Consider the following 20,239-nt stretch of genomic DNA (forward strand, 5'->3'; position numbering starts at 1 on the left):
AAGCTGGTGGCCCGACAAATCTTAAGCCGATTTTACTCGGATAAAAAATCTGCAGTTATACGACAAAAAATCGGCTAGTGTGCGGCGGCCTGTTTAGAGAGCTTTAGCATCGGATTTTCGTGACGCGGCAAACGACATGACCATAAAATAATTAAAGTTCTCGTATCCTGATTTTTATCGCTTTGAGAAGTTGGGAACAGACACGGAATCAACTAAAACCAAACACGTTTAGGGACGGTACGTTTTTTATTTGGGGGGGGGGGAGTTGGGCCGGGGCTTCGGAGGGGAGGGTCCTTAGTAATGTTTTTACATATTGGGGAGGGTCAAACCTGTTTTATTCTCAACCGGGGGAGGGAGGATCACAGTTTTTTTTTGGCAAGGAAAAAATTACTCCATGTCGCTTTTATTTGTATATACAAGCAAAGCTACTAGTCAAGATTAATCTAAATTATTTACAGGTATCGAAAAATTCATTTATCAAAAAACTATCTTCTCCTAACTAACATAATTGTCTCTCGCGACCCATGCCCGCTTTCGCCCATATTTTGATGTTTCTGCTCGGGGTTCTGGTATAAAATCAATCTCCAGTGAGGATTCGTCACTTAAGCTACTCGGGCTTGAACTGACGACTCGATCTACTACATCACTTGGCGAGTCAGTTTCGACCTCGGAAAGTGATGAGGTCACTTGTTGCCTCACATTTCTTAGCGCGGGCTGCCGAGGTTGTTGACGCTCCATTGAATTGTACAGCAAGCTGCCAATGTGCGCTTTGATCATTGCGACCTTTTCAGCTTTCTTCCCTTTGAAGGTGAACTTGCGATGGGAAAAGTACAAGGATAGCTCGTCCACCCTCAAGGACCACAGCTTATCGGAGTTGTACAGCCGATGTGCCATCAACAAAGTCAAAGGAGTAGCAAGCATTCTTTTAGAATGGCGAGTCGGCAAACAGCCACGATAGCCACAAGTTGCTCCAGCTGACCTCATGAAATCATCGCATTCACCACAAGCACATTTCTCTCTTTCTATTCCTCGTACATCCTTGCCCGTTTTCACCGTACAATCACACGCCACGCAATTAACTACTTTTTGCGCAGATGAACGCAGTTATATGAGTAACACTTCCACTTTGTTATTTTCACTTCCGGTTATTTTTGTCTCGGATAGGTGGAGGGGGGGGGGGGGGGGAAGGGTCAGATGTTGTTGTTTAGGTTTTTCTGAGGGGTCATGCCTTAATCCATTCCAGGAAGTTGGAGGGCCACGACTTTTTTCGCAAAAAAATTCTAAAATACCCCGAGAATTTTTTGGCGTAGCGCAAAACTTCAGTCTGCCGCTTTGTCATTTGCTGTAGACCAAGAGAGGTAAACCAGCGGATCCCCATGCCCCATCATAGCTTTTTCAAATCTATTTTTAGTTTCGCAAAGGTTCGTTCCCATTGTCGCGCGGTTAGATTATCAGGGTCGGGGGGGGGGGGGGGAGGGGGGCTTTCATCGTTTTCTGCTTTGTATAGCCACTCAAGCAGCGGATAATCGACACCTCTTCCAACGCATCAACGAACACACCAACTCAAGATCTTCAATAGACCATTTTACAGTTGTAGCTAAGTTACCTGGCCTACGAATGGAAGCGAGGCTGCCGGTGACCCTGTTTTGATACAAACCTCCGTGCTTTTGTAATGTTAATACGGACTGAACAATTTGCATGATAAAAGCAGTCGGGGCTGTATCAATGCAAGGTCACCGGCAGCCTCGCAGCCATTCATAGGCTAGGTCGCAGAGCAAACAACTGTAAAATGGCCTATTGGCAAGCACATGAAACTACAACACGGCGTCCAACGACCAGCCATTGCAGAAAATTTCACCGTCCTAAAAAAGTGCCGGAGTAAACTGGACTGTTTGTTCTACGAAATGTTAATCATAAAAGAACTAAAACCATCACTCAACGTACAGTGAGACTCGATCTGCGCGAAGTTATTCACTGATGCTTAACTAAAACATTTACATAACATCAAGCACTGTGGAATGCGCATATTAGATATTCAAAGTCTTCAACTCTCTCTTAACAACTTTGACTTTAGCATAAACGACCTCAATCTTGAGAATGATGTTTGATACATCGAAACGTCGATTAACCGTGATTTTAAATTTTCTTGTAAAATGCTTCAGCAAGCAACTCCTAATCCGATCATTACAAGTGGCCAATCAGGTGCCTCTCTAAAAGTAGCTGCGTAGCTGAAACATGCGCTAAAATTATAATTATTTTTTTTAAAAAGTATCATTACAGGAGGCCCCTGTACGGGGGATCCTCTTTCTTGCCTCATCTTCATTGCTAAGTCTCCCTAATTTGTCGGTAAATTCGTGGCAACTGGAAAACTCCTCTCCGTAATCATCGAAAACTACTCTTTCGTGCTTAGTGGCGGGCAAAAAAAAAAATTGTGGCCTTACATGGACGACTCTCTTCTGGGTCTGAAAGACCATTAAAACGGCGTATAGTGATAGCACTGCATCTGCTATAGTTAACAGTCATTTCATCTACGCGCATTGGCTATGAAAAGGTAAAAATCCAACACGGCACGCAACACACCTCGTCGGCTTTTTATCCAACAAGCGGGAATAAAAGAATTGTCTGATACACTAATGCATCAGTCAATTCCAACTGCGCCCAATTACTATGGAATCACGTCATCGAAAACCACTACACCTTAATTCCCTTGAAAAAAGCGGCCTTTTTGAGCCTCGTCATCAATGTGAGCTTCGGAAATCAAGGCTAAGCTAAATCTGTATCGTTGCAGCCATACTCGCAACCCTGACGGAAACGTTCGATTGAAAACCAAAAAAACTGGCTAAGCATGGGATACCTTATTGCATGGCGTAAAAAAATGGATAACTGGTTGATATGGTAAACCAACTTAACACAGAGCGTCTTTTTACGGGATGAGGTAAGTCACGTTTGGGGGAAAAATCGTGTATCTCAGATTTGAATATACTGCTTCATTGAAAACCCTTTTAAATATGGTGACGTAATTTGAACTTGGCGTTCAATTGAGTGAGTACTGTCAGTCAACTTTGATGTCACCGTGGTCGATTTGACGGATGAAAATATTCTTCTGTTCTTATGCAAATTTTCTCTTTAACTTATTAAAACCGATTTGCTGGTGACGTGGGAACTTTGCTAAGTCTTTTTTCTTTTCCATTTTTAGGTCGCGTTACGAACGCCAATCGTCAAACAAAAAATCCATTCTCTCTTAAAAGCGTCCTATGGATTTTTTAAGGTGTTCTAGATGCGTCTAGATAGGAGAAGGTTGCCTGACTTTCTAGTTAAAGAAAATTTGGTACTATTTTCAGCAATCCCAAAACGACCATTTTGTAAAGTTTATTCGTTAAATTGCAATGCAAATTCGTTAAGAAAATATTACAACCCAATGCAGGTACGCAATTGTAAAGTTATCGATATATCTGCGGTTCAGTTCGATGGGTATATAAAAAAAACGGTGGCCCTCAAACATCACTCCATGCAACTGCAGTTTAGATATAATACACTCCCCAGGTAGAAAAGTGCCATATTTTTTATCTTCAAAAACTGACCGAGGTTTAGAGAGCCAAGAGGTTAAAAGGGACAACGTGATTGGTTAAGCGCCCGTGAACAGGTGGAGGTCGCATAGTAGGCGGGCTCGTATTGGGCAAATGGCTTGACTTAAAAGGCAGGTGCTGAATTGAGTTTGTGTCAAGGAACTTGCAGACGTTTTTAAACTTTCGCTCAGAGGTTCATTTCAGTTGTCAGTTTCGAGAAAATGCCCGACATTGCAGGATCAAGTCAAAGCGTTCAAGCGGTAATGGAAGACGCTAGAGTTAATGGTACAGTTGGTCAAAATGGGTTTAAGTCCCCAAGCGAAGAGGTTAGTGCCTTGATAATTAGTGAGGTTTCCTAGATACAACTTCGAATGACTTTGATCTGATAAGGATGTGTGGATATGTGTAGAAATGAGGATCCTTCAGTGACCCTCTGGGTAAAATAAGGTTCAAAAAAGGTGGATAAATCTGAACGCAGAGATCCCGTTAGATAAGTTTCTTTAACGATGTCTTAGGCTCAGTTTAAAAGAAAGATGCATGTCGCAACTTTCTCCGTGAACAAAAACAGTCAGCATGTTTTCACACTCAGATGTTATCTCTACGACAAAAAGTTAAACGAGAAAAACAAACCGAAGACAGAGACACGATAAGTCAGGACCGCCCCAGAAGATTTGCAGCGATCTTGTAGTCATCTAATGATATCGTTCAAGATGATTTTCTGAATAGAGTAATGAAAATATTAATGGCTTTTCCAACTGAAGCACGTAATTTTTAACTATGGAGTGGCTACAGCAGTAAGAGACGCATTTACGCTCCTAAAACCCGACATTGAGACAGATTTCAATTACTTCGCAGTTTTACACCTCAAATTCCCGCTATCGCATGAATTCAAGAAGGTTATGTTGTTCAAATCGTAATTTAACACAAAAGAATAGCTGAGAATTAACATCAATTTCAGTATCTACTTAGCCACCGTCTCTCAAATCGAATCTACGATAAAAACCGATTGCAGTCGACTCAGTTTTCAGTGGTCTGTGAAGAAGATGACCTGAACTCAAACAGAAGTGTTAAACTGCCATTTCAGTAATTGATTCGACTTGACTTCAAAGCCTGAGTTGTATAGAAACACTTGTGTCACAGCGAATCAGCATGAAGTTTTCTAATTTCTCCGAAAGTCTATTTCTAGCCTGAATGCTTGGAAATTTGTATTCTAGCCTCAGCGGGTAACATATCCTAACTATAGCGTTTTAAAATACCTTGAAATTTATTCTTCGGTTTGTTTTTCAACTTTCTTCGGTTAAAAATCTGATATTTTTAAAGCTCTCGGCCTTATCCCACGGTCCGCTCTCGAATTTTTATCATTATTTTCTGGTAACTGGAGTTATTTTGAAGATTTCGTACCGTTGAAAGTTTCACTGACCACCACCCGATCGCGAAGAGAAATTAAGTCTGATATTTTGAGTATTTTACCTTCGTCATTATTAAACTTTCTAGTCACGGAGTGAAATTGTCGTCACCATGGAAACGAAGATTTCCAGACTAACCGACGAATCCCTAGGGATAAATCTTCGTTTGATATTTTCTTGTATTGCGTGAATTCTAAGTTGCTTTTCGTGCTTTGCGGTTGAATTCATTAGGCGTAGTTAGGTGTGTAAAAGTGATTTCACTTAAAGCTATTCATATTCACATACAGAATGGTTTCTTATTAAATCGTCCGTAGCTTCATCTCTCGCCAACGCATTGGCTGACACATGCGAAGCTGCTGTCGTTTTCCCAGCCAATAGCAGCCTGCAGGCGAAAGTTACTGTTCAATTATTTATCGCGGTTGATTGACTTGCCAAAGCCTTGGGATTTTTGACGAACACTCTGTCTTTTATATCCGTTAGTATAATGACGTTAGCGCTGGTGTTTTTAGCAAAAGAGCCGACTTACCGCGAGATGTAGCGAGCGACAAACTGCCCTGATCTTGCTTCTGCTCATCATTCTACAGGAAAATATCATGACGGGTGGAAATAACAGTCCGACTGGCAGCACCAGATCTCGCGGAAGTAGCAGCCGAGGGAGTCCGGCTCCAAGCTTACAAGAGAAGGAAAAATTTGATCTCAAATTATTCGTATATCCTTTGGAGAAAAAGTACCAGTGTCCGGTTTGCGAAAACGTCCTTCGATATCCAAAGCAACTGAAATGTGGCCATCGGTTGTGTTCGTCCTGTTTTCATGAATTAGCGAGGTGGGTATTGGAGATTATTAAAGTTACAGACTGAATTCGGTATTATTTTGGCTTCAATCAGGGAAAAAATATAGATAACCTTTACTGCCCTACGGCGATGATCGTGGTTTTGTTTAGTTAAAATTATTTAACCTTTACATAAACGCATGTACCTCGGAATACGATGAATCTGTTGTCGTTGTTTTAAGATTTAGAATCGCCTGGTGAGATTAGAAATGTATGGACGATCAAATTTGCATTTTACGAGCAAATAGGACATTAAGATATGATCACCCCTCTGTTGTTGGCATACAGTATAACAAACTGGCGGAAAGCGATTGTAATAAAGGCTTATCGCAGATGCCATATTGCGGCTTGGATGAAACACCTAAAAATGTCGTTCGGTTTTGTTCGAATCGTCTTTTTAATGGTTCTGCTCTTTCGATACAAAAGAAAAATTCGGATGAGGTCTTCCTCAATGTGAGTTTAAAATGATAAGCTATGTTAATTCAGTATGTCAATTGAAAACTGGACTGAAAACAAACAACATGCTGACTTTCTCAACCATTTTCATACGTGGAAAAAAAAAGACATTTGTTTTCTCGATTACTGAGTGCGAGCGTCCGTTATTTATGGAATGAGTTTCTTAGGGAGTGGGCTGACTAAATTTCTCCATTGCCAAGTTAGACACTTCTAAACCTAGAACCTATTAATTTTGTGCTGAATGATGAACTGAAACATAGTAGACTGCGAGCAGTCTCTCTGTTGCTCGAAAATCCGCCAAGAACGCAAAACACCCGCATATCGCCTCGTCACAAGTTGCTCAGTTTTTTTACGTTCTCAGTCGGCGGATTTTCGAGCTAATTAATTTAAAGAGAAACTGCTCGCAGCCTACTCGGAAACATAGAGTGTAAAAGATCTTAATCTACCTTTAGATTCCTTTCTATTTATTTCTTCATGTTTCTTCTTTTAGAGTCGAGCCGCGTTGCCCTCTTGATCAAACAGAAATTGATAAAGATGACGTGAGTAGATCCGTAAAAGTGTAAATCATTATAATATTTCTGCTCATTCTTTTCCAAAGTGGAACATAGTTGGGGTGATTAGAAAGGGAACAAAGAAAAGAAAAGTGCCATACAGCGACTCTGATCTTCATATTTTGAAAACTTGGACCTTTTGAACAAACCCATTTTAGCTTTCGTCAAACTCAATTCGAGCCACTTGTTCCCGCTTAAAAATTACCTTCAAAATAACTTTACGATCCGTACGAAGTGCCCTCGGGTAGCTTTCTTTTCAAATGTGTTCAGAAATTTCTAAATTAAAGCAAGGCAAACAGCAACATTGCAAAGTAAATTTCAACACAGTTTCCAAAAAGTTGTTACACAAACAACTAACCACTATGGATGAAAATTAAGCGGTTCATTGTAATTGTACAGCTATTACTTGAATTTCCGGCAATAACTTTGATATCATGGGCATTGCATATGATTTCTCCTAAGGAACTCTATTCAGTATTGCGAAATCTACAAAGACCTATTGAACCCTGAAAGTTATTTCTAAAACGATCCGGCTTTAACATGTCTTTTAGAGCAGAAAAAGAAAACGGAACGATTGCCGGCAAAGTTTCATATCTTGACATGTTGATACATATCCAAAACACGTCCGTAAGCGGCACTGGGAAACGAGCATATTAGCTGTATTAGGAGCACGCCATTTTGTGACTCTACGGTCACAAATTATGCAGTTCAATGCTGACTAACTTTTGTTTTAGCGGGAGATGTTACATATGAAATTGTAGATGAAATTTTATTTTATCATATGTAAATTGAATTCTGAAAAATGTTAGGAAAACATGGCAGTTTCCGCTTCCCATTTTAATAATTTAAGAACTTAAAAAATCTATTTAACGCTCGTTTAATTATTTAAGACTGAGAGTCCTGTTCAAAATGAAGAGAAAGACGACATGCATATGAGATGCGCGAAATCCCGAATTGTCGGTTAAAACTCGCCAACTAGTTGGATAAGTCCTTTCAATAAGCCGGCACATTTTGACGGATTTGCCATTTATTTATTCTCAATACATCCCAAAGCGACCGCAGTCCTCGATATTTTCTTTTTCTCCACTTTGTTCTTAGAGGAAAAGGTCAAAATATTAGGTTTTTATGAAAATTGTTTTCTTGTTTCTTCAGCCCAATCAAAGACCCGATCATTTTGACAAAGCTTTTAACGCCGAGATTTTGGCACTCGAAGTGAAATGCAAGAATCACGAATGGGGCTGCAAGTGGGAATCGGATTATCAATACTTTCAGGTAAGAAAATGAGGTGTCGGGCTTTCATTTACAATCTTTTGGTTCGAAAGGTTTGCCGGCCTAAAAACCAGGTGTTAGTGCCAAAACCGTACACGTGACTGGCATGTCATGAGCCAAATTTACCTTTGGATTCAGATTAGCAAACTTTGGTTGTGTTGTTATTCAATAAAATAACTCTTCCTGTTTTCACCGTGTTCGTGTTTACCATAAATAATAATAGAATTAAACTGCATGAAAGTCATGCTCCTTAACTCTTTTTTGAATGGTTACACCTAATTAAGAATTTCACCACTGAAGAGCCCTTTGTTCAGCATATAAATGAAAAGCACTAAAGGCGGAAAGTACTGCTTAAAACCTTACGTACATTTGAATGGTTACACTTACAGTGAATATCAATTTACGAAAAGGGTAAAACCACATGGTCACATGATGTACATTAAGAGTGAATCAGTGCATTCCTACAACAACTTAACAACACAAGAAATCTCTTTTTCTAACAGCTGTTCATTCAAATGGAGAGACTTAATAAATTCAATAGTTAGAGATGAATCGAAATGGTTCATTTTGTGTGGAGACTTCTTCGAGGCTCTCGAATGTCATGTCCTCTTAACCCAACGATGCTGCTTTAAAATAACTTTAAAATACAACAAACAATCAAACCCAAACTGCAAATAATATCGCAGCTCACTGAATTGTTCGTAGAAATCGCATTTTTTTACAATCCAGGAAATTGATTAGTCTCTGAAACTCTGATATTGCTCTCCTCAACTCGCGGAAAGTTTGCGAAAGATATAAACCGAGGCTCTCTTGTAGTGGGAGGAAAACACCTGCTGTCACTGAAACTACTTTATGTATTTTCAGGAAAATTTCCGGTTCCAGGATTAAAACGATGCTTTCATCTGCTCGTCTGTTTCTGTTCAAAAACACTTTACGTGGGCATATATTTGGTATTGTTATTATTCGAACGTACGTTTCGGGTGTCACAGCTTTGTTGTTTTTAATTTCAGTGTTTGGTCAAATCTCGGAAAGATCCTGCTGTTTATTTTGCAAATCCTCTTGCGGCATAGTGTATTTCACAAACAGCAACATTTTGCTTACGAGCAGGGCGCCGAGAGGAAAAAGCCTTCAACAAAGGAGTTAATGAACTCCACCAAGTAGATTTATTTATAGAATGCTTCCCTTGGGATATTCAACATGCCCATTGTTGTAAAAGCCAATCTCCCTGGGAGATCCAGCACGCCCACTGTAGTAAAAGCCAATCAAAACAGAGCTGTCTCGGCGTCAAGGGAAAAATTTGCATATTTTTGTGGGAAAAAACAATAGCTTTGCACGCCTTGCGCGTGCGTAATTCAGATTTGGCCATTTCTTTGCCATCGTCGGCAAGACAACAACGTGAAATAACCAAATTTGAGGTTTTATGACGCACGTCAGCACTTAAGGATCAATTTTCATTTTCCCCTAAATTAAGCTCCGTTTCGACCATTGTCATTTTTGAGGAACTACCACACCCTTTGCTTGTCACATTGAAAAGGTTGAGATAGTCACGAAGTGATTACAATAACGTGAATTTATATTTTGGGATGAAGTTCTCGTTGCCGTCGCCGTTGTCGTTGCTTAAGGCTTGGTTCACATGTACGACGCAAATGCAAATGCAAATGCAAACGCAAACGCAAATGCAAACGCAGACGCAGACGCAAACGCAAACGCAAACGCAAACGCAAACGCAAACGCAAACGCAAATGCAAACGCAAATGCAAATGCAAATGCAAACGCAAACGCAAATGCAAACGCAAACGCAAACGCAAACGCAAACGCAAATGTACGGAGTCCTGTTAGTGCCACCCGGGTGTGCGTATACTTTTTATTTACTTCTGGCGAGACCTTTTTACTTTGGGCGTGACCCTAGTTTTTATTTGTGTCAGTGGCGCGACTTTTTTTTAGCTGGCGCGACTTTTTTTATTTGGCGCGACTTTTTTTACTTGGCGCGACTTTTCTTAAGTTGGCGCGACTTTTTTTTTTTGGCGCGACTTTTTCTGTTTGGCGCGACTTTTTTTATTTGGCGCGACTTTTTTATCTGGCGTGTCTTTTATGCCGGCGTCTGGGTACGGACCTTATGTATCCCTTATTACAGTGTAATAAATATTGTAAGCAATAATCCTATAAACCCTTGTATATCCCTATATACCCTTGCATACCTCTATATACCCTCGAGAGAGGATGAGGTGAGAGAACGGATCCCCCTGCTCCATCATAGTTTTTAAAATCTATTTTTAGTTTAAGTTCTCGTTCCCAATGCCGCGCTTAACTAAAGTTTCTTTCCGTTATTACAACTGGCAAATCAGGTGCCTGTTTATGGGATGGGTGGGGGGGGGGGGGCGATCTGCTCGCTTACCTCATCCTCTTCATACCCTTGACTACCCCTCTAAACCCCTATATACCCTTGTAAACACTTGTATACCCTTTTATACTCCTATTCTGCCCATATACCTTTGTATACTCTATATACCCCTGCATTCTATACCCTTGTATACCTCTGTGTACTCTTGTATACTTCACTATACCCCGAAAAAGCGTGATTTATGTAGTGTTTACACAAGTGTTTACACAAGTGTTTACAAGGGAATATAGGGATTTACAAGGGTAGTCAAGGGTATGAAGAGGATGAGGTAAGCGAGCAGATCGCCCTCCCATCTCCCCCCCCCCCCCCCAATACACAGGCACCTGATTTGCCAGTTGTAATAACGGAAAGAAACTTTAGTTAAGCGCGGCATTGGGAACGAGAAATTAAACTAAAAATAGATTTTAAAGACTATGATGGAGCAGGGGGATCCGTTCTCTCACCTCATCCTCTCTCGAGGGTATATAGAGGTATGCAAGGGTATATAGGGATATACAAGGGTTTATAGGATTATTGCTTACAATATTTGTTACACTATAATAAGGGATACATAAAGTCCGTACCCAGGCGCCGGCATAAAAGACACGCCAGATAAAAAAGTCGCGCCAAACAAAAAAAGTCGCGCCAAATAAAAAAAAGTCGCGCCAAATAAAAAAAGTCGCGCCAAATAAAAAAAGTCGCGCCAAGTAAAAAAAGTCGTGCCAAATAAGAAAAAATCGCGCCAGCTAAAAAAAAGTCGCGCCACTGACACAAATAAAAACAAGAGTCACGCCCAAAGTAAAAAAGTCTCGCCAGAAGTAAATAAAAAGTATACGCACACCCGGGTGGCACTAACAGGGCTCCGTACAAATGCAAATGCAAATGCAAATGCAAATGCAAATGCAAATGCAAATGCAAATGCAAATGCAAACGAAGTCCACACGTGTCAACGCAAACCAATCTCGTTCCCAGAACGCCGTCAGAGCCTCGTGCGCCATACAGCTAAAAATAATCGCAAGATAAAAATGTACTTCGGTGTATATTGCACTGCTTACAGCCTCCCATGAAAGGATTTCATCCACAGACTTGAGAGTTATAACCATCTCATACAGCATTATAAACAGCGCAACATGAATTTACTACTTCTACTACTATTTCTACTACTTCTACTACTATTCTACTACTACTATTCTACTACTATTTCAATCGCAGATTGAAAAGAAACAAGAATCACCCAATGCTCTCCAGAGGTTTTCGTTCTCTACTCAATCGAAAGAATCTCGGACTATGGGAACGAGAGAACGAGAATACAGTGAAAGAGGACTTCACTTAATCTGAGACCTCTCTCTTTCTCAAATTTCTCAAATTGCCCATCGGCTAACGAGAAAAGAGATCATCCAGTTACGAAGATTTCGGGTTTCTCTTACGTGATGGTGTAGTACGGGCGCCATAATCAAATCACTGATTCCTTTCGTTATTCGCACAATACCCCACCCTCGCCTCCTCAAGTGTAGGAAAGACGAGACAGAAGGTGAAAGCAACACTAATTTTAACCAGCTTCATGTAAATTGAAGCATTAACATTGATCCTATGTTTGTGTTTTTAGGATCATGTAAACTCCAAATGTGAGTACGCAGAAATCCTTTGCCAAAATGACTGTGGAGCTAAATTTCAGAAACGATTTCTTCAAAAACATTTAGACAAGGACTGTCCCAAAAAGATCATTGCGTGTCCTTACTGCGATGACAGGCACCTGCGAGAAGACAAAAAGGTAATTGACTGTGACCCCACCCCCATCCCTTCAGGTTCCCCCAACATCTCCTATTTAAAAAATGCGATGAAGAGCCAGTTGCAGCAGGAGCCCATGACTAGGAGCCTCCCAATGCATTATACCCTTGAGTCAACCTTTGCCCATATCTTTCTATTTTTAGAACTAATCCTTCAGCAGGAGACTCACATTTACAACAATTACATCAATTTGCACAATTTGCATACGTTGTTGGCCATTCTAAACAGTGCCGTTGCAGAGCCGAAGAACTTGGGGCGTTCTAAACATTGAAAGATACGAGCAAAGGTCGACTCATAGGGCTTGTATGGGAGAGGCAAGCTCCTACTCATGCGCTCCTGGTTGCAGTTGGTAGTTTAAAGACGCTTTCCAATTAGAACAAAGTGTTTCCGATTCCAGAGACATGAGTTAGCAAATAAGGCTGGCAAAATCATGATGGCGAGAAAGAAAGCGTGCGTGCGTGCGTGCGTGGTCTATTGCCAATTTCTCCGGCTCATCATAGTTTGCTGAAGTGTGACACATGAACGACCTTCGGGTTAGATCACCGCTGCCCTACCGAATGAGCTACAAGGTCAGACGGGACCGGGTCGTGGAAATCAGAAGATGTCAAATTCACGGCAATTCCCACCCTGGTCAGAGTTTTTCTCTGTCCTTTTGTCGGTCCAATTCCATTAGTAGGGCTAACGCTCACATGGTTCATATGGGTAGAAAACAGCTCTTCACATTACCCTACAATAGCAAGAGAAAATGAGGGGACAGAGACGGAGGCTCCCGGTCCAGCCCTTGGGATATGTCATGTCAACGCAAGTGGTTTTTAGACGAGCGGAAGTCTGTCTTCCGAGACGTCCGTATGCAAGCCAACCTACATCTTTGGGCAACAGAAAAGAAAAAAGAAATTCCCAGAAAGCCAAAGCAAGACTGCATGCGGACGTCTCGGAAGACAGACTTCTGCTGGAACAAAGACTTCCGCTTGTCTAAAAATTACTTTCGTGGACATGACATATCCCGGCCAACGCCCTGAGCCTCCCTCTCTGTCCTCTCATTTTCTCTTGACAATAGTTAATTCTGTTGAAATATAAAGTGCTACACGGCCAACGTTTGCAAAAATGTAACCCACCCTTGCATTTTTAAGTAGCCAACTAGCTTGCCTCCGGCCAGTTGGGATTCTTAACAGTTGTTGTTGAATGTTCTATTCTGTTGTGATTGTGTTTCATTGGCCCTGAAAAGCCCCTATGGGGAGTCGTCAATTAAGTATGTATTGTATTGTAGTTTTCATTAGCACCTATTGATCAAGTCGCTCTGAGCTTGAGTTTGTTGTTTGTGTTCATGCTTAGGTTCCAGACAAAACCAGCCTTAGCATTCAAAACGTGACGATACCAAATATTAAAACAACGATATTGCTTTTTAAATATGAAAAATATCGATATCCTGCGTTATCAGTTCTGATTCGCTGAATGAGACACAGCCTTCAGACGAGCGTTTCCGATTAACTGACATCCCTTATGACTTTCAGACACATTTAGCAGAGGAGTGTCCCAAACTGCCGCTGCCATGCCCCAACAAATGTGACAAGAAACTTGAAATTCCACGAGATGAGGTAAATATGTCATAGCTCACTTCATTTGTGTTACATGAAGTAACTAATGCCCAGTAATATTCCCTTTTAAGTGTTCAAGACTTCAACCAATTCAACTATGTCTGTAGCACTATTATTTTGAAGGTTTTGATAACTCTGAGTAAATAAGCCTCTTATTTCCTTTTCCTCTAATGCACAGATGGACCAACACATCGATGAGGTTTGCCCAAAGACGAAGTTGGTTTGTGACTTTGAAGTTATCGGCTGTACTCACAGGGTAAGTTTCTTTTTCAAGATCTTTTTTCGTTTTTGCAATTCTCTTTTGCAATGTCAAAAAAAAGCTACATCTAACCACACAAAGTAGTTTTCAACTGAACCTCCACTCGTTCACTATACTAAGTGACTGACTCTACTATCTCAGGACAAATTTTTATCTAGAGGTAAAGCTTGACCTTTAGTACATTTCCGAGTTTCTTTTTGGCTTTCTTTCAAAATGAGTCTTCTCGCGAGACCATTCTAATGAAAATGGGGTTGATTTGCATGAAAATGGATAACTCATTTTCGTTTGACTGGTTTCCACAGACTCGTTTTGAAATGGAGGCAAACACTAACTCGAAAATGAGTTACTGTTCGTTTTCCCGCGCTTAGTGCCGGCTGCCGACCGCAATCGTTTGTTCTGTTTGGTTTAGCCTGCACGCGACTGGCTCATTCTCGTCACCAGAACCTCGGATCGACCCAAGGCTCTGGGAAACTCTATGTAGGAGAACATGCGCCGTAGGGTTGTTACAGCCAAAAATTGGCTATTTGAACCTTATAGCGCCTGCTCACTCCTCGTGCCAACATGAATGCACCAATCAGAGACGCTGTTCATTGTTCTTCACGAAACCAATGAAAAGACACTTTGTTTCAGGCTTCCCCAGAGCTCTTCTCTCCCTCAGTCAAGAGAAGAGCTTTGGAGTCGAGATTGGCAGCTGGCTATTGAGCTCGCGCCATTCCACGCACGAAGAGTCTGCGTGCAGGCTATGAATGGTTCATTTGCTTAAAGACTCGTTTAGAAACGGAGACAAACAACAACCTCGTTTTCCCGCGCTAAGTGCCGGCTGCATAGCAAGTATTTGTCCTGTTAAGATTGGTTCATTTGATTTGTAAAAGTAATTTGAACGTCCCAGCGAAAAATCGGAAACCACTCTACCGACCGAAGCATTAATTTATGGACAGTATTCTCCATTCTACTGATTTATTTATTTATCACGCGTGCTGAACGCTGGTTTTGTTCAATTTTATTTTACAGTGCAGTCGGGAAAAGATGCCAAAACACTACAAGAGCGCCATGATTGATCACGTCAAGTCAATCTTCAACAAAATAACAGAGCAAGATGAGCGACTGAAGAAACAAGAACTTGTACTAAAAGAAAACACAGACTTCATCAAAGGGGTGGACAAGCGAGTCGGTGACCTCGAGAAAATCGCAAACAGTCAACTGATATGGCGAATCGAGGACTACACGCGGAAACTGAAGGAAGCTAAGGCAGGCAACGCGGACACGCTTTTTAGTCCAACTTTCACGACCAGCAAACACGGTTACCGTCTTTGTGCCTCTGTGTGTTTGAACGGCGACGGAAAAGGAAAAGGGACACATATGTCGGTGTTTATCAGTGTACTGAAAGGTGAGAAAATCAAAGAAAAGAATCGATCGATATCACATGATTGGTCGCAACACGTTGCACACGCATGTTACACGACGTTATCGTTCACTCATCAACAAGTCTCAACTGGATTTTCCTATGGTAGAATGCATTAACTATAGTCCAAAATGGTCAATAAAGTTTACCAAGGAAAACGTGGAAAATCACGAAAACTCACAACGATTTGTCCTTCCTCCAACGACAGTGCAACAAAAATTGCTGTTCAAGTATGTTCCGGATGATGGATAGATATGTATGATAAATGACGGGAAGTTTCCCATTATTCTTTACCTCAACATCCACGTCACTTGTCCCCAGAAATACCTCTTAATATTTTTACCTCCCCCTAATCTCATCTCCCCAGTAAACATAGTCGAATAAAATAAGCCTACCTAAAATAAGCCAAACCCTGAAGCCTAAAGTGAGAAAAGCAAGTCTCATATTGAAGGTCTTTACTACAGTAATATATTCTCCTCCATAGTTAAAAATTTTAAAAAACTTGAACGTGAACTCAAACGTACATTTTGCGTGCAAAATCGTCGTTGCATACCGTTTCGTTTGATATCCGCGCTTTTGAAACAGACTGCTAACTCGTTTTAAAGACACAGATGACTTGCCGGAAACAAGAGTTAAGTTAGTTACAAACCAAGAAACAACGTTAAGTTATCATACATAAAACAGTGCTAACTCCATTGCTTCCGATACCTAAAGGAGAAGCCGAAAGGAAAAGAAAGGAACTTTATTCAAGCGTCTAGTCTTCTAGCGTTGGAACTCTAATTGAGGGCACTGTAAACTATGAAATCAACACTGAATTAACGCAGATCAAATCAAAATTAATGTTGGTCTTTGAGGAGAGGGGAAAACCGGAGTACCTAGAGAAAAAACCTCTCAGTGTAGAAAACCAACGAACTCAACCCATATATGATGACGCCGAGTCTGGAAACCCCCGGATCACATTGGTGGAATTAAGGCGAGTGCTCTCACCACTGCGCCATCCCTGCACCCCAAACGACCGCCTTGTATCCCTTCATTTGAGGGTTTAAATCCTCAAACAAAAACGTTCCATTCCGCTCTGAATTCCTCATCACGTCAATCTGCCTGTTTGTATTAATTTCATGCAATGTCTCCTATTCCTTTAGGTGCTTTCGACAATTTACTGAAATGGCCGTTCGATTACCGAGTTTCGTTTTACTTGCTGGATCAAGATGACGACCACTCCCAGCGAAAACACATCAAATTCAGCATCAAGCCGAATCCGTGTCCAGAAAATGAACCGTTCCTCGGCAAACCGAAACTGGAGAAAAACGCAAGCTTTGGAGGAGCAAAATTCGCCAAACACGAAGAGATCGAAACTCGGCACTACGTAAAGGACGATACGATCTTCTTGAAGATCTCCGTTGACTGCGATGGACTTAGCGAGCCTTAGCAAGTCGAGCACCGCCAGGTTTTTGTTGCATAACATTATAGCGATACGTGCGCATGTGTATAACTCACTTCATCATCTCCTGCTCATTATCCGTGACTTCATTTTTTACTGAGTTGTTTTCACGTGTTAAACATACCTACGTAGATTGGAAAACGAGAAGTGTCAGTAAGTATGCCGAATGAGAAATTTTAAGTAAATATCCACCAAAACTGGAGATAAAGAAATACGACACGCAACTGCGTGAAAGAGACGTTTTTTGAAAGTGATACGGATGGCAGGTGAAAAAAAAATTAATAACACCAAAAATGAAGGGACATCTTGTCTGCCATGGCTTATATTTTCGTGTCGAAAAAGCACCAGTTCTGCCCTGTTAACCGTCGACAACCGATGGTAGAAAAAACAACAATGATAATTACGCATGCAAAAGAAAAAATTTAGACATGCCAGAGCCAGTCTCTTGCTGAGCACCGCAACCAGTAGGGTGGGAAAGCGAACAACCATTAGTTGACCTATTTTTATCGCGGTTGTGTCAACATTTTTAGTAATTCAATAGTCAATGGAAGTAACGTGCATAGTTTATGAGAGCCCTGTATAGCAATGAATGTTTTCTTTTTTTTTTCAAGTTTGTATTAGGCCCTGTTTATAAGCAGGTAGGATAACCCTACTGCTAGGGTTACCTACCCTAGCAGGAGGGTCAAACAAAGCCCGGGTTTACAAGCAAACTTTCACAGGTAGGGTTACCCTACCACCTGGGACAACTTCGCGTGCTTGGTAACCGCCAGCATCGCAAACAAAATGAAAACCGCCAAAAAGTTGTCCCGGGTAGGCGAGTTGTCTCTAGCAGAGCATTTACAAGGCAGCTAGGGTTACCCTAGAGCTATGGTAACCCTAGCACTCAGATAGGGTTACCCTAGCGCCAGGGTAACCCTAGCTGCCTTGTAAACACGTCGACGAAAAAAAGAAGAAATGTGTGAGTGCTAGGGTAACCCTCTTGCTAGGGTAACCCCAGCACTAGGGTTACCCTACCTGCTTGTAAACGGGGCCTTAGTTTGAGTTTCATGCGTGAAAACACAAGAAAACTTTTTTGACGGTTTGGCAGACACTTGAATGTGTAATAACAGCAAAAACGCGATAATCGAACCAAACGTAACTCACCGAGCTTACTTCGAAAATCAAGTTAGCGTATTTCTCCTCGCGGAGCAACCTATATCAGACCATTTTGGATATTTATCATTCAAACGATTTAGAGGAGAGTTGCCCTAAAAATTTTCATTGAAAATATGCTTGACTGTAGTTCCCTCTTATAACATAGTTTATATGTCCTCGAGTTCTTTCCAGCAGGACCGTTGTATATATATAGAGCCTGCAATGCGTTTGTAAAACGTTTAGGGCTACACAAATATGCCACTTTGTAACTGTAAGGCTAATCCAAAGATGGGGTGCCTTTTTATAGGCTAACAGTATAAAACCAAAATCATTGATGCTTCAGAGTTCTTCCTAATCACCTTGACAAGCATTGTAAATTTCCGAGGAGGTGAAATTGAAAAGCCCTTCAAGCTTGTCAGCACCATTGCATGAAAGCAGTCTTTGCCACACTCAGAAAAAGGGAGCACGAAGAACAATAAAGCATGTAGCTTCTAAGAAATACTCATTTGGTTTGAAATTAAAGTCGTCCGTGATTATCGAAGGAAAATATCATTTCCAAAAAGTAATAAAGAAAGTCACCATTTGTTTTCTCGTAATCTATGCAGATTCCATCTTCAATTTCCTCTTTCAAGTTCACACAATTGCCAGTGACTGCACTGTTATATATCCCATATATACCAACAAAGAGCACACTTTTGTCAGCAAAATATGAAGAGAAAAGTGGAAGGTTGTCCATTGGATGCTCAAAAAGCTTAAAGCCGTTGAAAACAGAAAGAGCCTTTCATGACGATAAATGACGACGCCGATTGGGACATAGACCGCGGGTTAGAACGACAATTCTACCATCAGAACTTTTCAGTTAGAATTGAGTTTCTTGAAGTAAACATAATTTTTTGATTTTGCTCTTGCTTTCTCTGCACTGTTTTCGACAACAAACAGGCTTTTAGGAGTTTAAGAAGAGACGACGCCTGCGGCAAAGGCAACGTCACAAAACAAGAATAGGGAGCTTACGCGTTACTGCATACCACTACGAAACTATTTCATGTCGTTTCGCGTTAAAAATGTGTAGTAACTGTCGAGGAATTAAACTGGTATGAGTGAGTTGGAAGCGTAGAGAGAGAACTGAAAATTCATCGTCATGTGTTAGCGCCCTCCACAGAGCCTTGAATTTGTTCATTTCACGTCGCCATTTAGGAGATGACGGCAAAGAAATGTACCAAAATGTAAAACGCACGTGCAGAGCGAGCAGAGCCATTGCTTTTGCTCACTAAACCTATTGTTTTGTAGCGTCGTCGTTGCCGTCGGCGTCGTCGTTTCGTAAGCTCCCTAATATCACTTGGTCCATTCTGCTAGCAGAGCTTTTCTTTTGCTTGCTCGATTTTGCCGTTCTCGAGAAAGACTCTGCATGAATGGAGTAAGATCTTTATTGCGCATGCGCTACATGTTGCCAGGATACAGTTTAGAACCCAGGCCTAATATGCCTTATAGGAGCCGCCATCTTGATTTTTCATGGTACAGCGGGCTCAATCTTAACCATCGGTTTTATCACTAAACGGATGCTCGCACTAAAAAAACCAGTTTGACGAGAGAAAAGAAGATTGTCTATAGTCCAGAAGTTCGGGCTGCGGCGGCTTCAAAGAGTTGGCGCGATTCTGGCAGAGCCTCCTTTTCTCCTTCTTAGAAAAGAAAAAGACAAAAGGAGGCTCTGCTCGCTGGGTGCACTTAGTCTAAAGAGTGCTCGCACGGCACGCATTTTAGCTCAAATTCTTGCTGCACTTTTCGTAACATTAACGTGATATCACCAAGTTTGAGGTTTCAACGACAATGTGAGCATTCAAATGTGAACCTTTTATTCTTTTTTTTTTTTTTTTCAGAATCTGAGACCCCTCGAATCCATTTAGTCCATTTCCGAGTTGCTCCTTGCCTCAGTTTCAAAGCGAGTCCTGGTGCACAACCACTCAAATGGAAATGAGTTGCGTATTCTTATGCGCACCGGTGGCTCAGTTGGTTGAGCATCGGGCTGCCATGCGCGAGGTCGTGAGTTCGACTCCGGCCGGACCAACACTCAGGGTCTTAAAACAAATGAGGAGAAAGTGCTGCGTTTGTAATTACTTCCGCAAATGGTTAGACTTTCAAGTCCTCTCGGATAAGGACTATAAACCG

General features: G+C 41.3%; 1 protein-coding gene across 1 annotated transcript; it reads left to right on the top strand.

The window, feature by feature from the left end:
• The first annotated feature begins 3,536 nt into the window (after positions 1-3,536).
• LOC137976459 (TNF receptor-associated factor 4-like) lies at positions 3,537-18,672 on the top strand. Its single transcript, XM_068823821.1, has 9 exons — positions 3,537-3,892; positions 5,557-5,795; positions 6,748-6,796; positions 7,961-8,080; positions 12,064-12,228; positions 13,757-13,840; positions 14,019-14,096; positions 15,111-15,486; positions 16,644-18,672. Exons 1-9 carry the CDS (start codon positions 3,788-3,790, stop codon positions 16,928-16,930), a joined length of 1,503 nt encoding a protein of 500 aa, XP_068679922.1. The 5' UTR covers positions 3,537-3,787; the 3' UTR covers positions 16,931-18,672.
• Positions 18,673-20,239: the final 1,567 nt, after the last annotated feature.

This window comes from Montipora foliosa, chromosome 11 (genome assembly GCF_036669935.1).
Source record: "Montipora foliosa isolate CH-2021 chromosome 11, ASM3666993v2, whole genome shotgun sequence".
Classification (NCBI taxonomy): Eukaryota; Metazoa; Cnidaria; class Anthozoa; order Scleractinia; family Acroporidae; genus Montipora; species Montipora foliosa.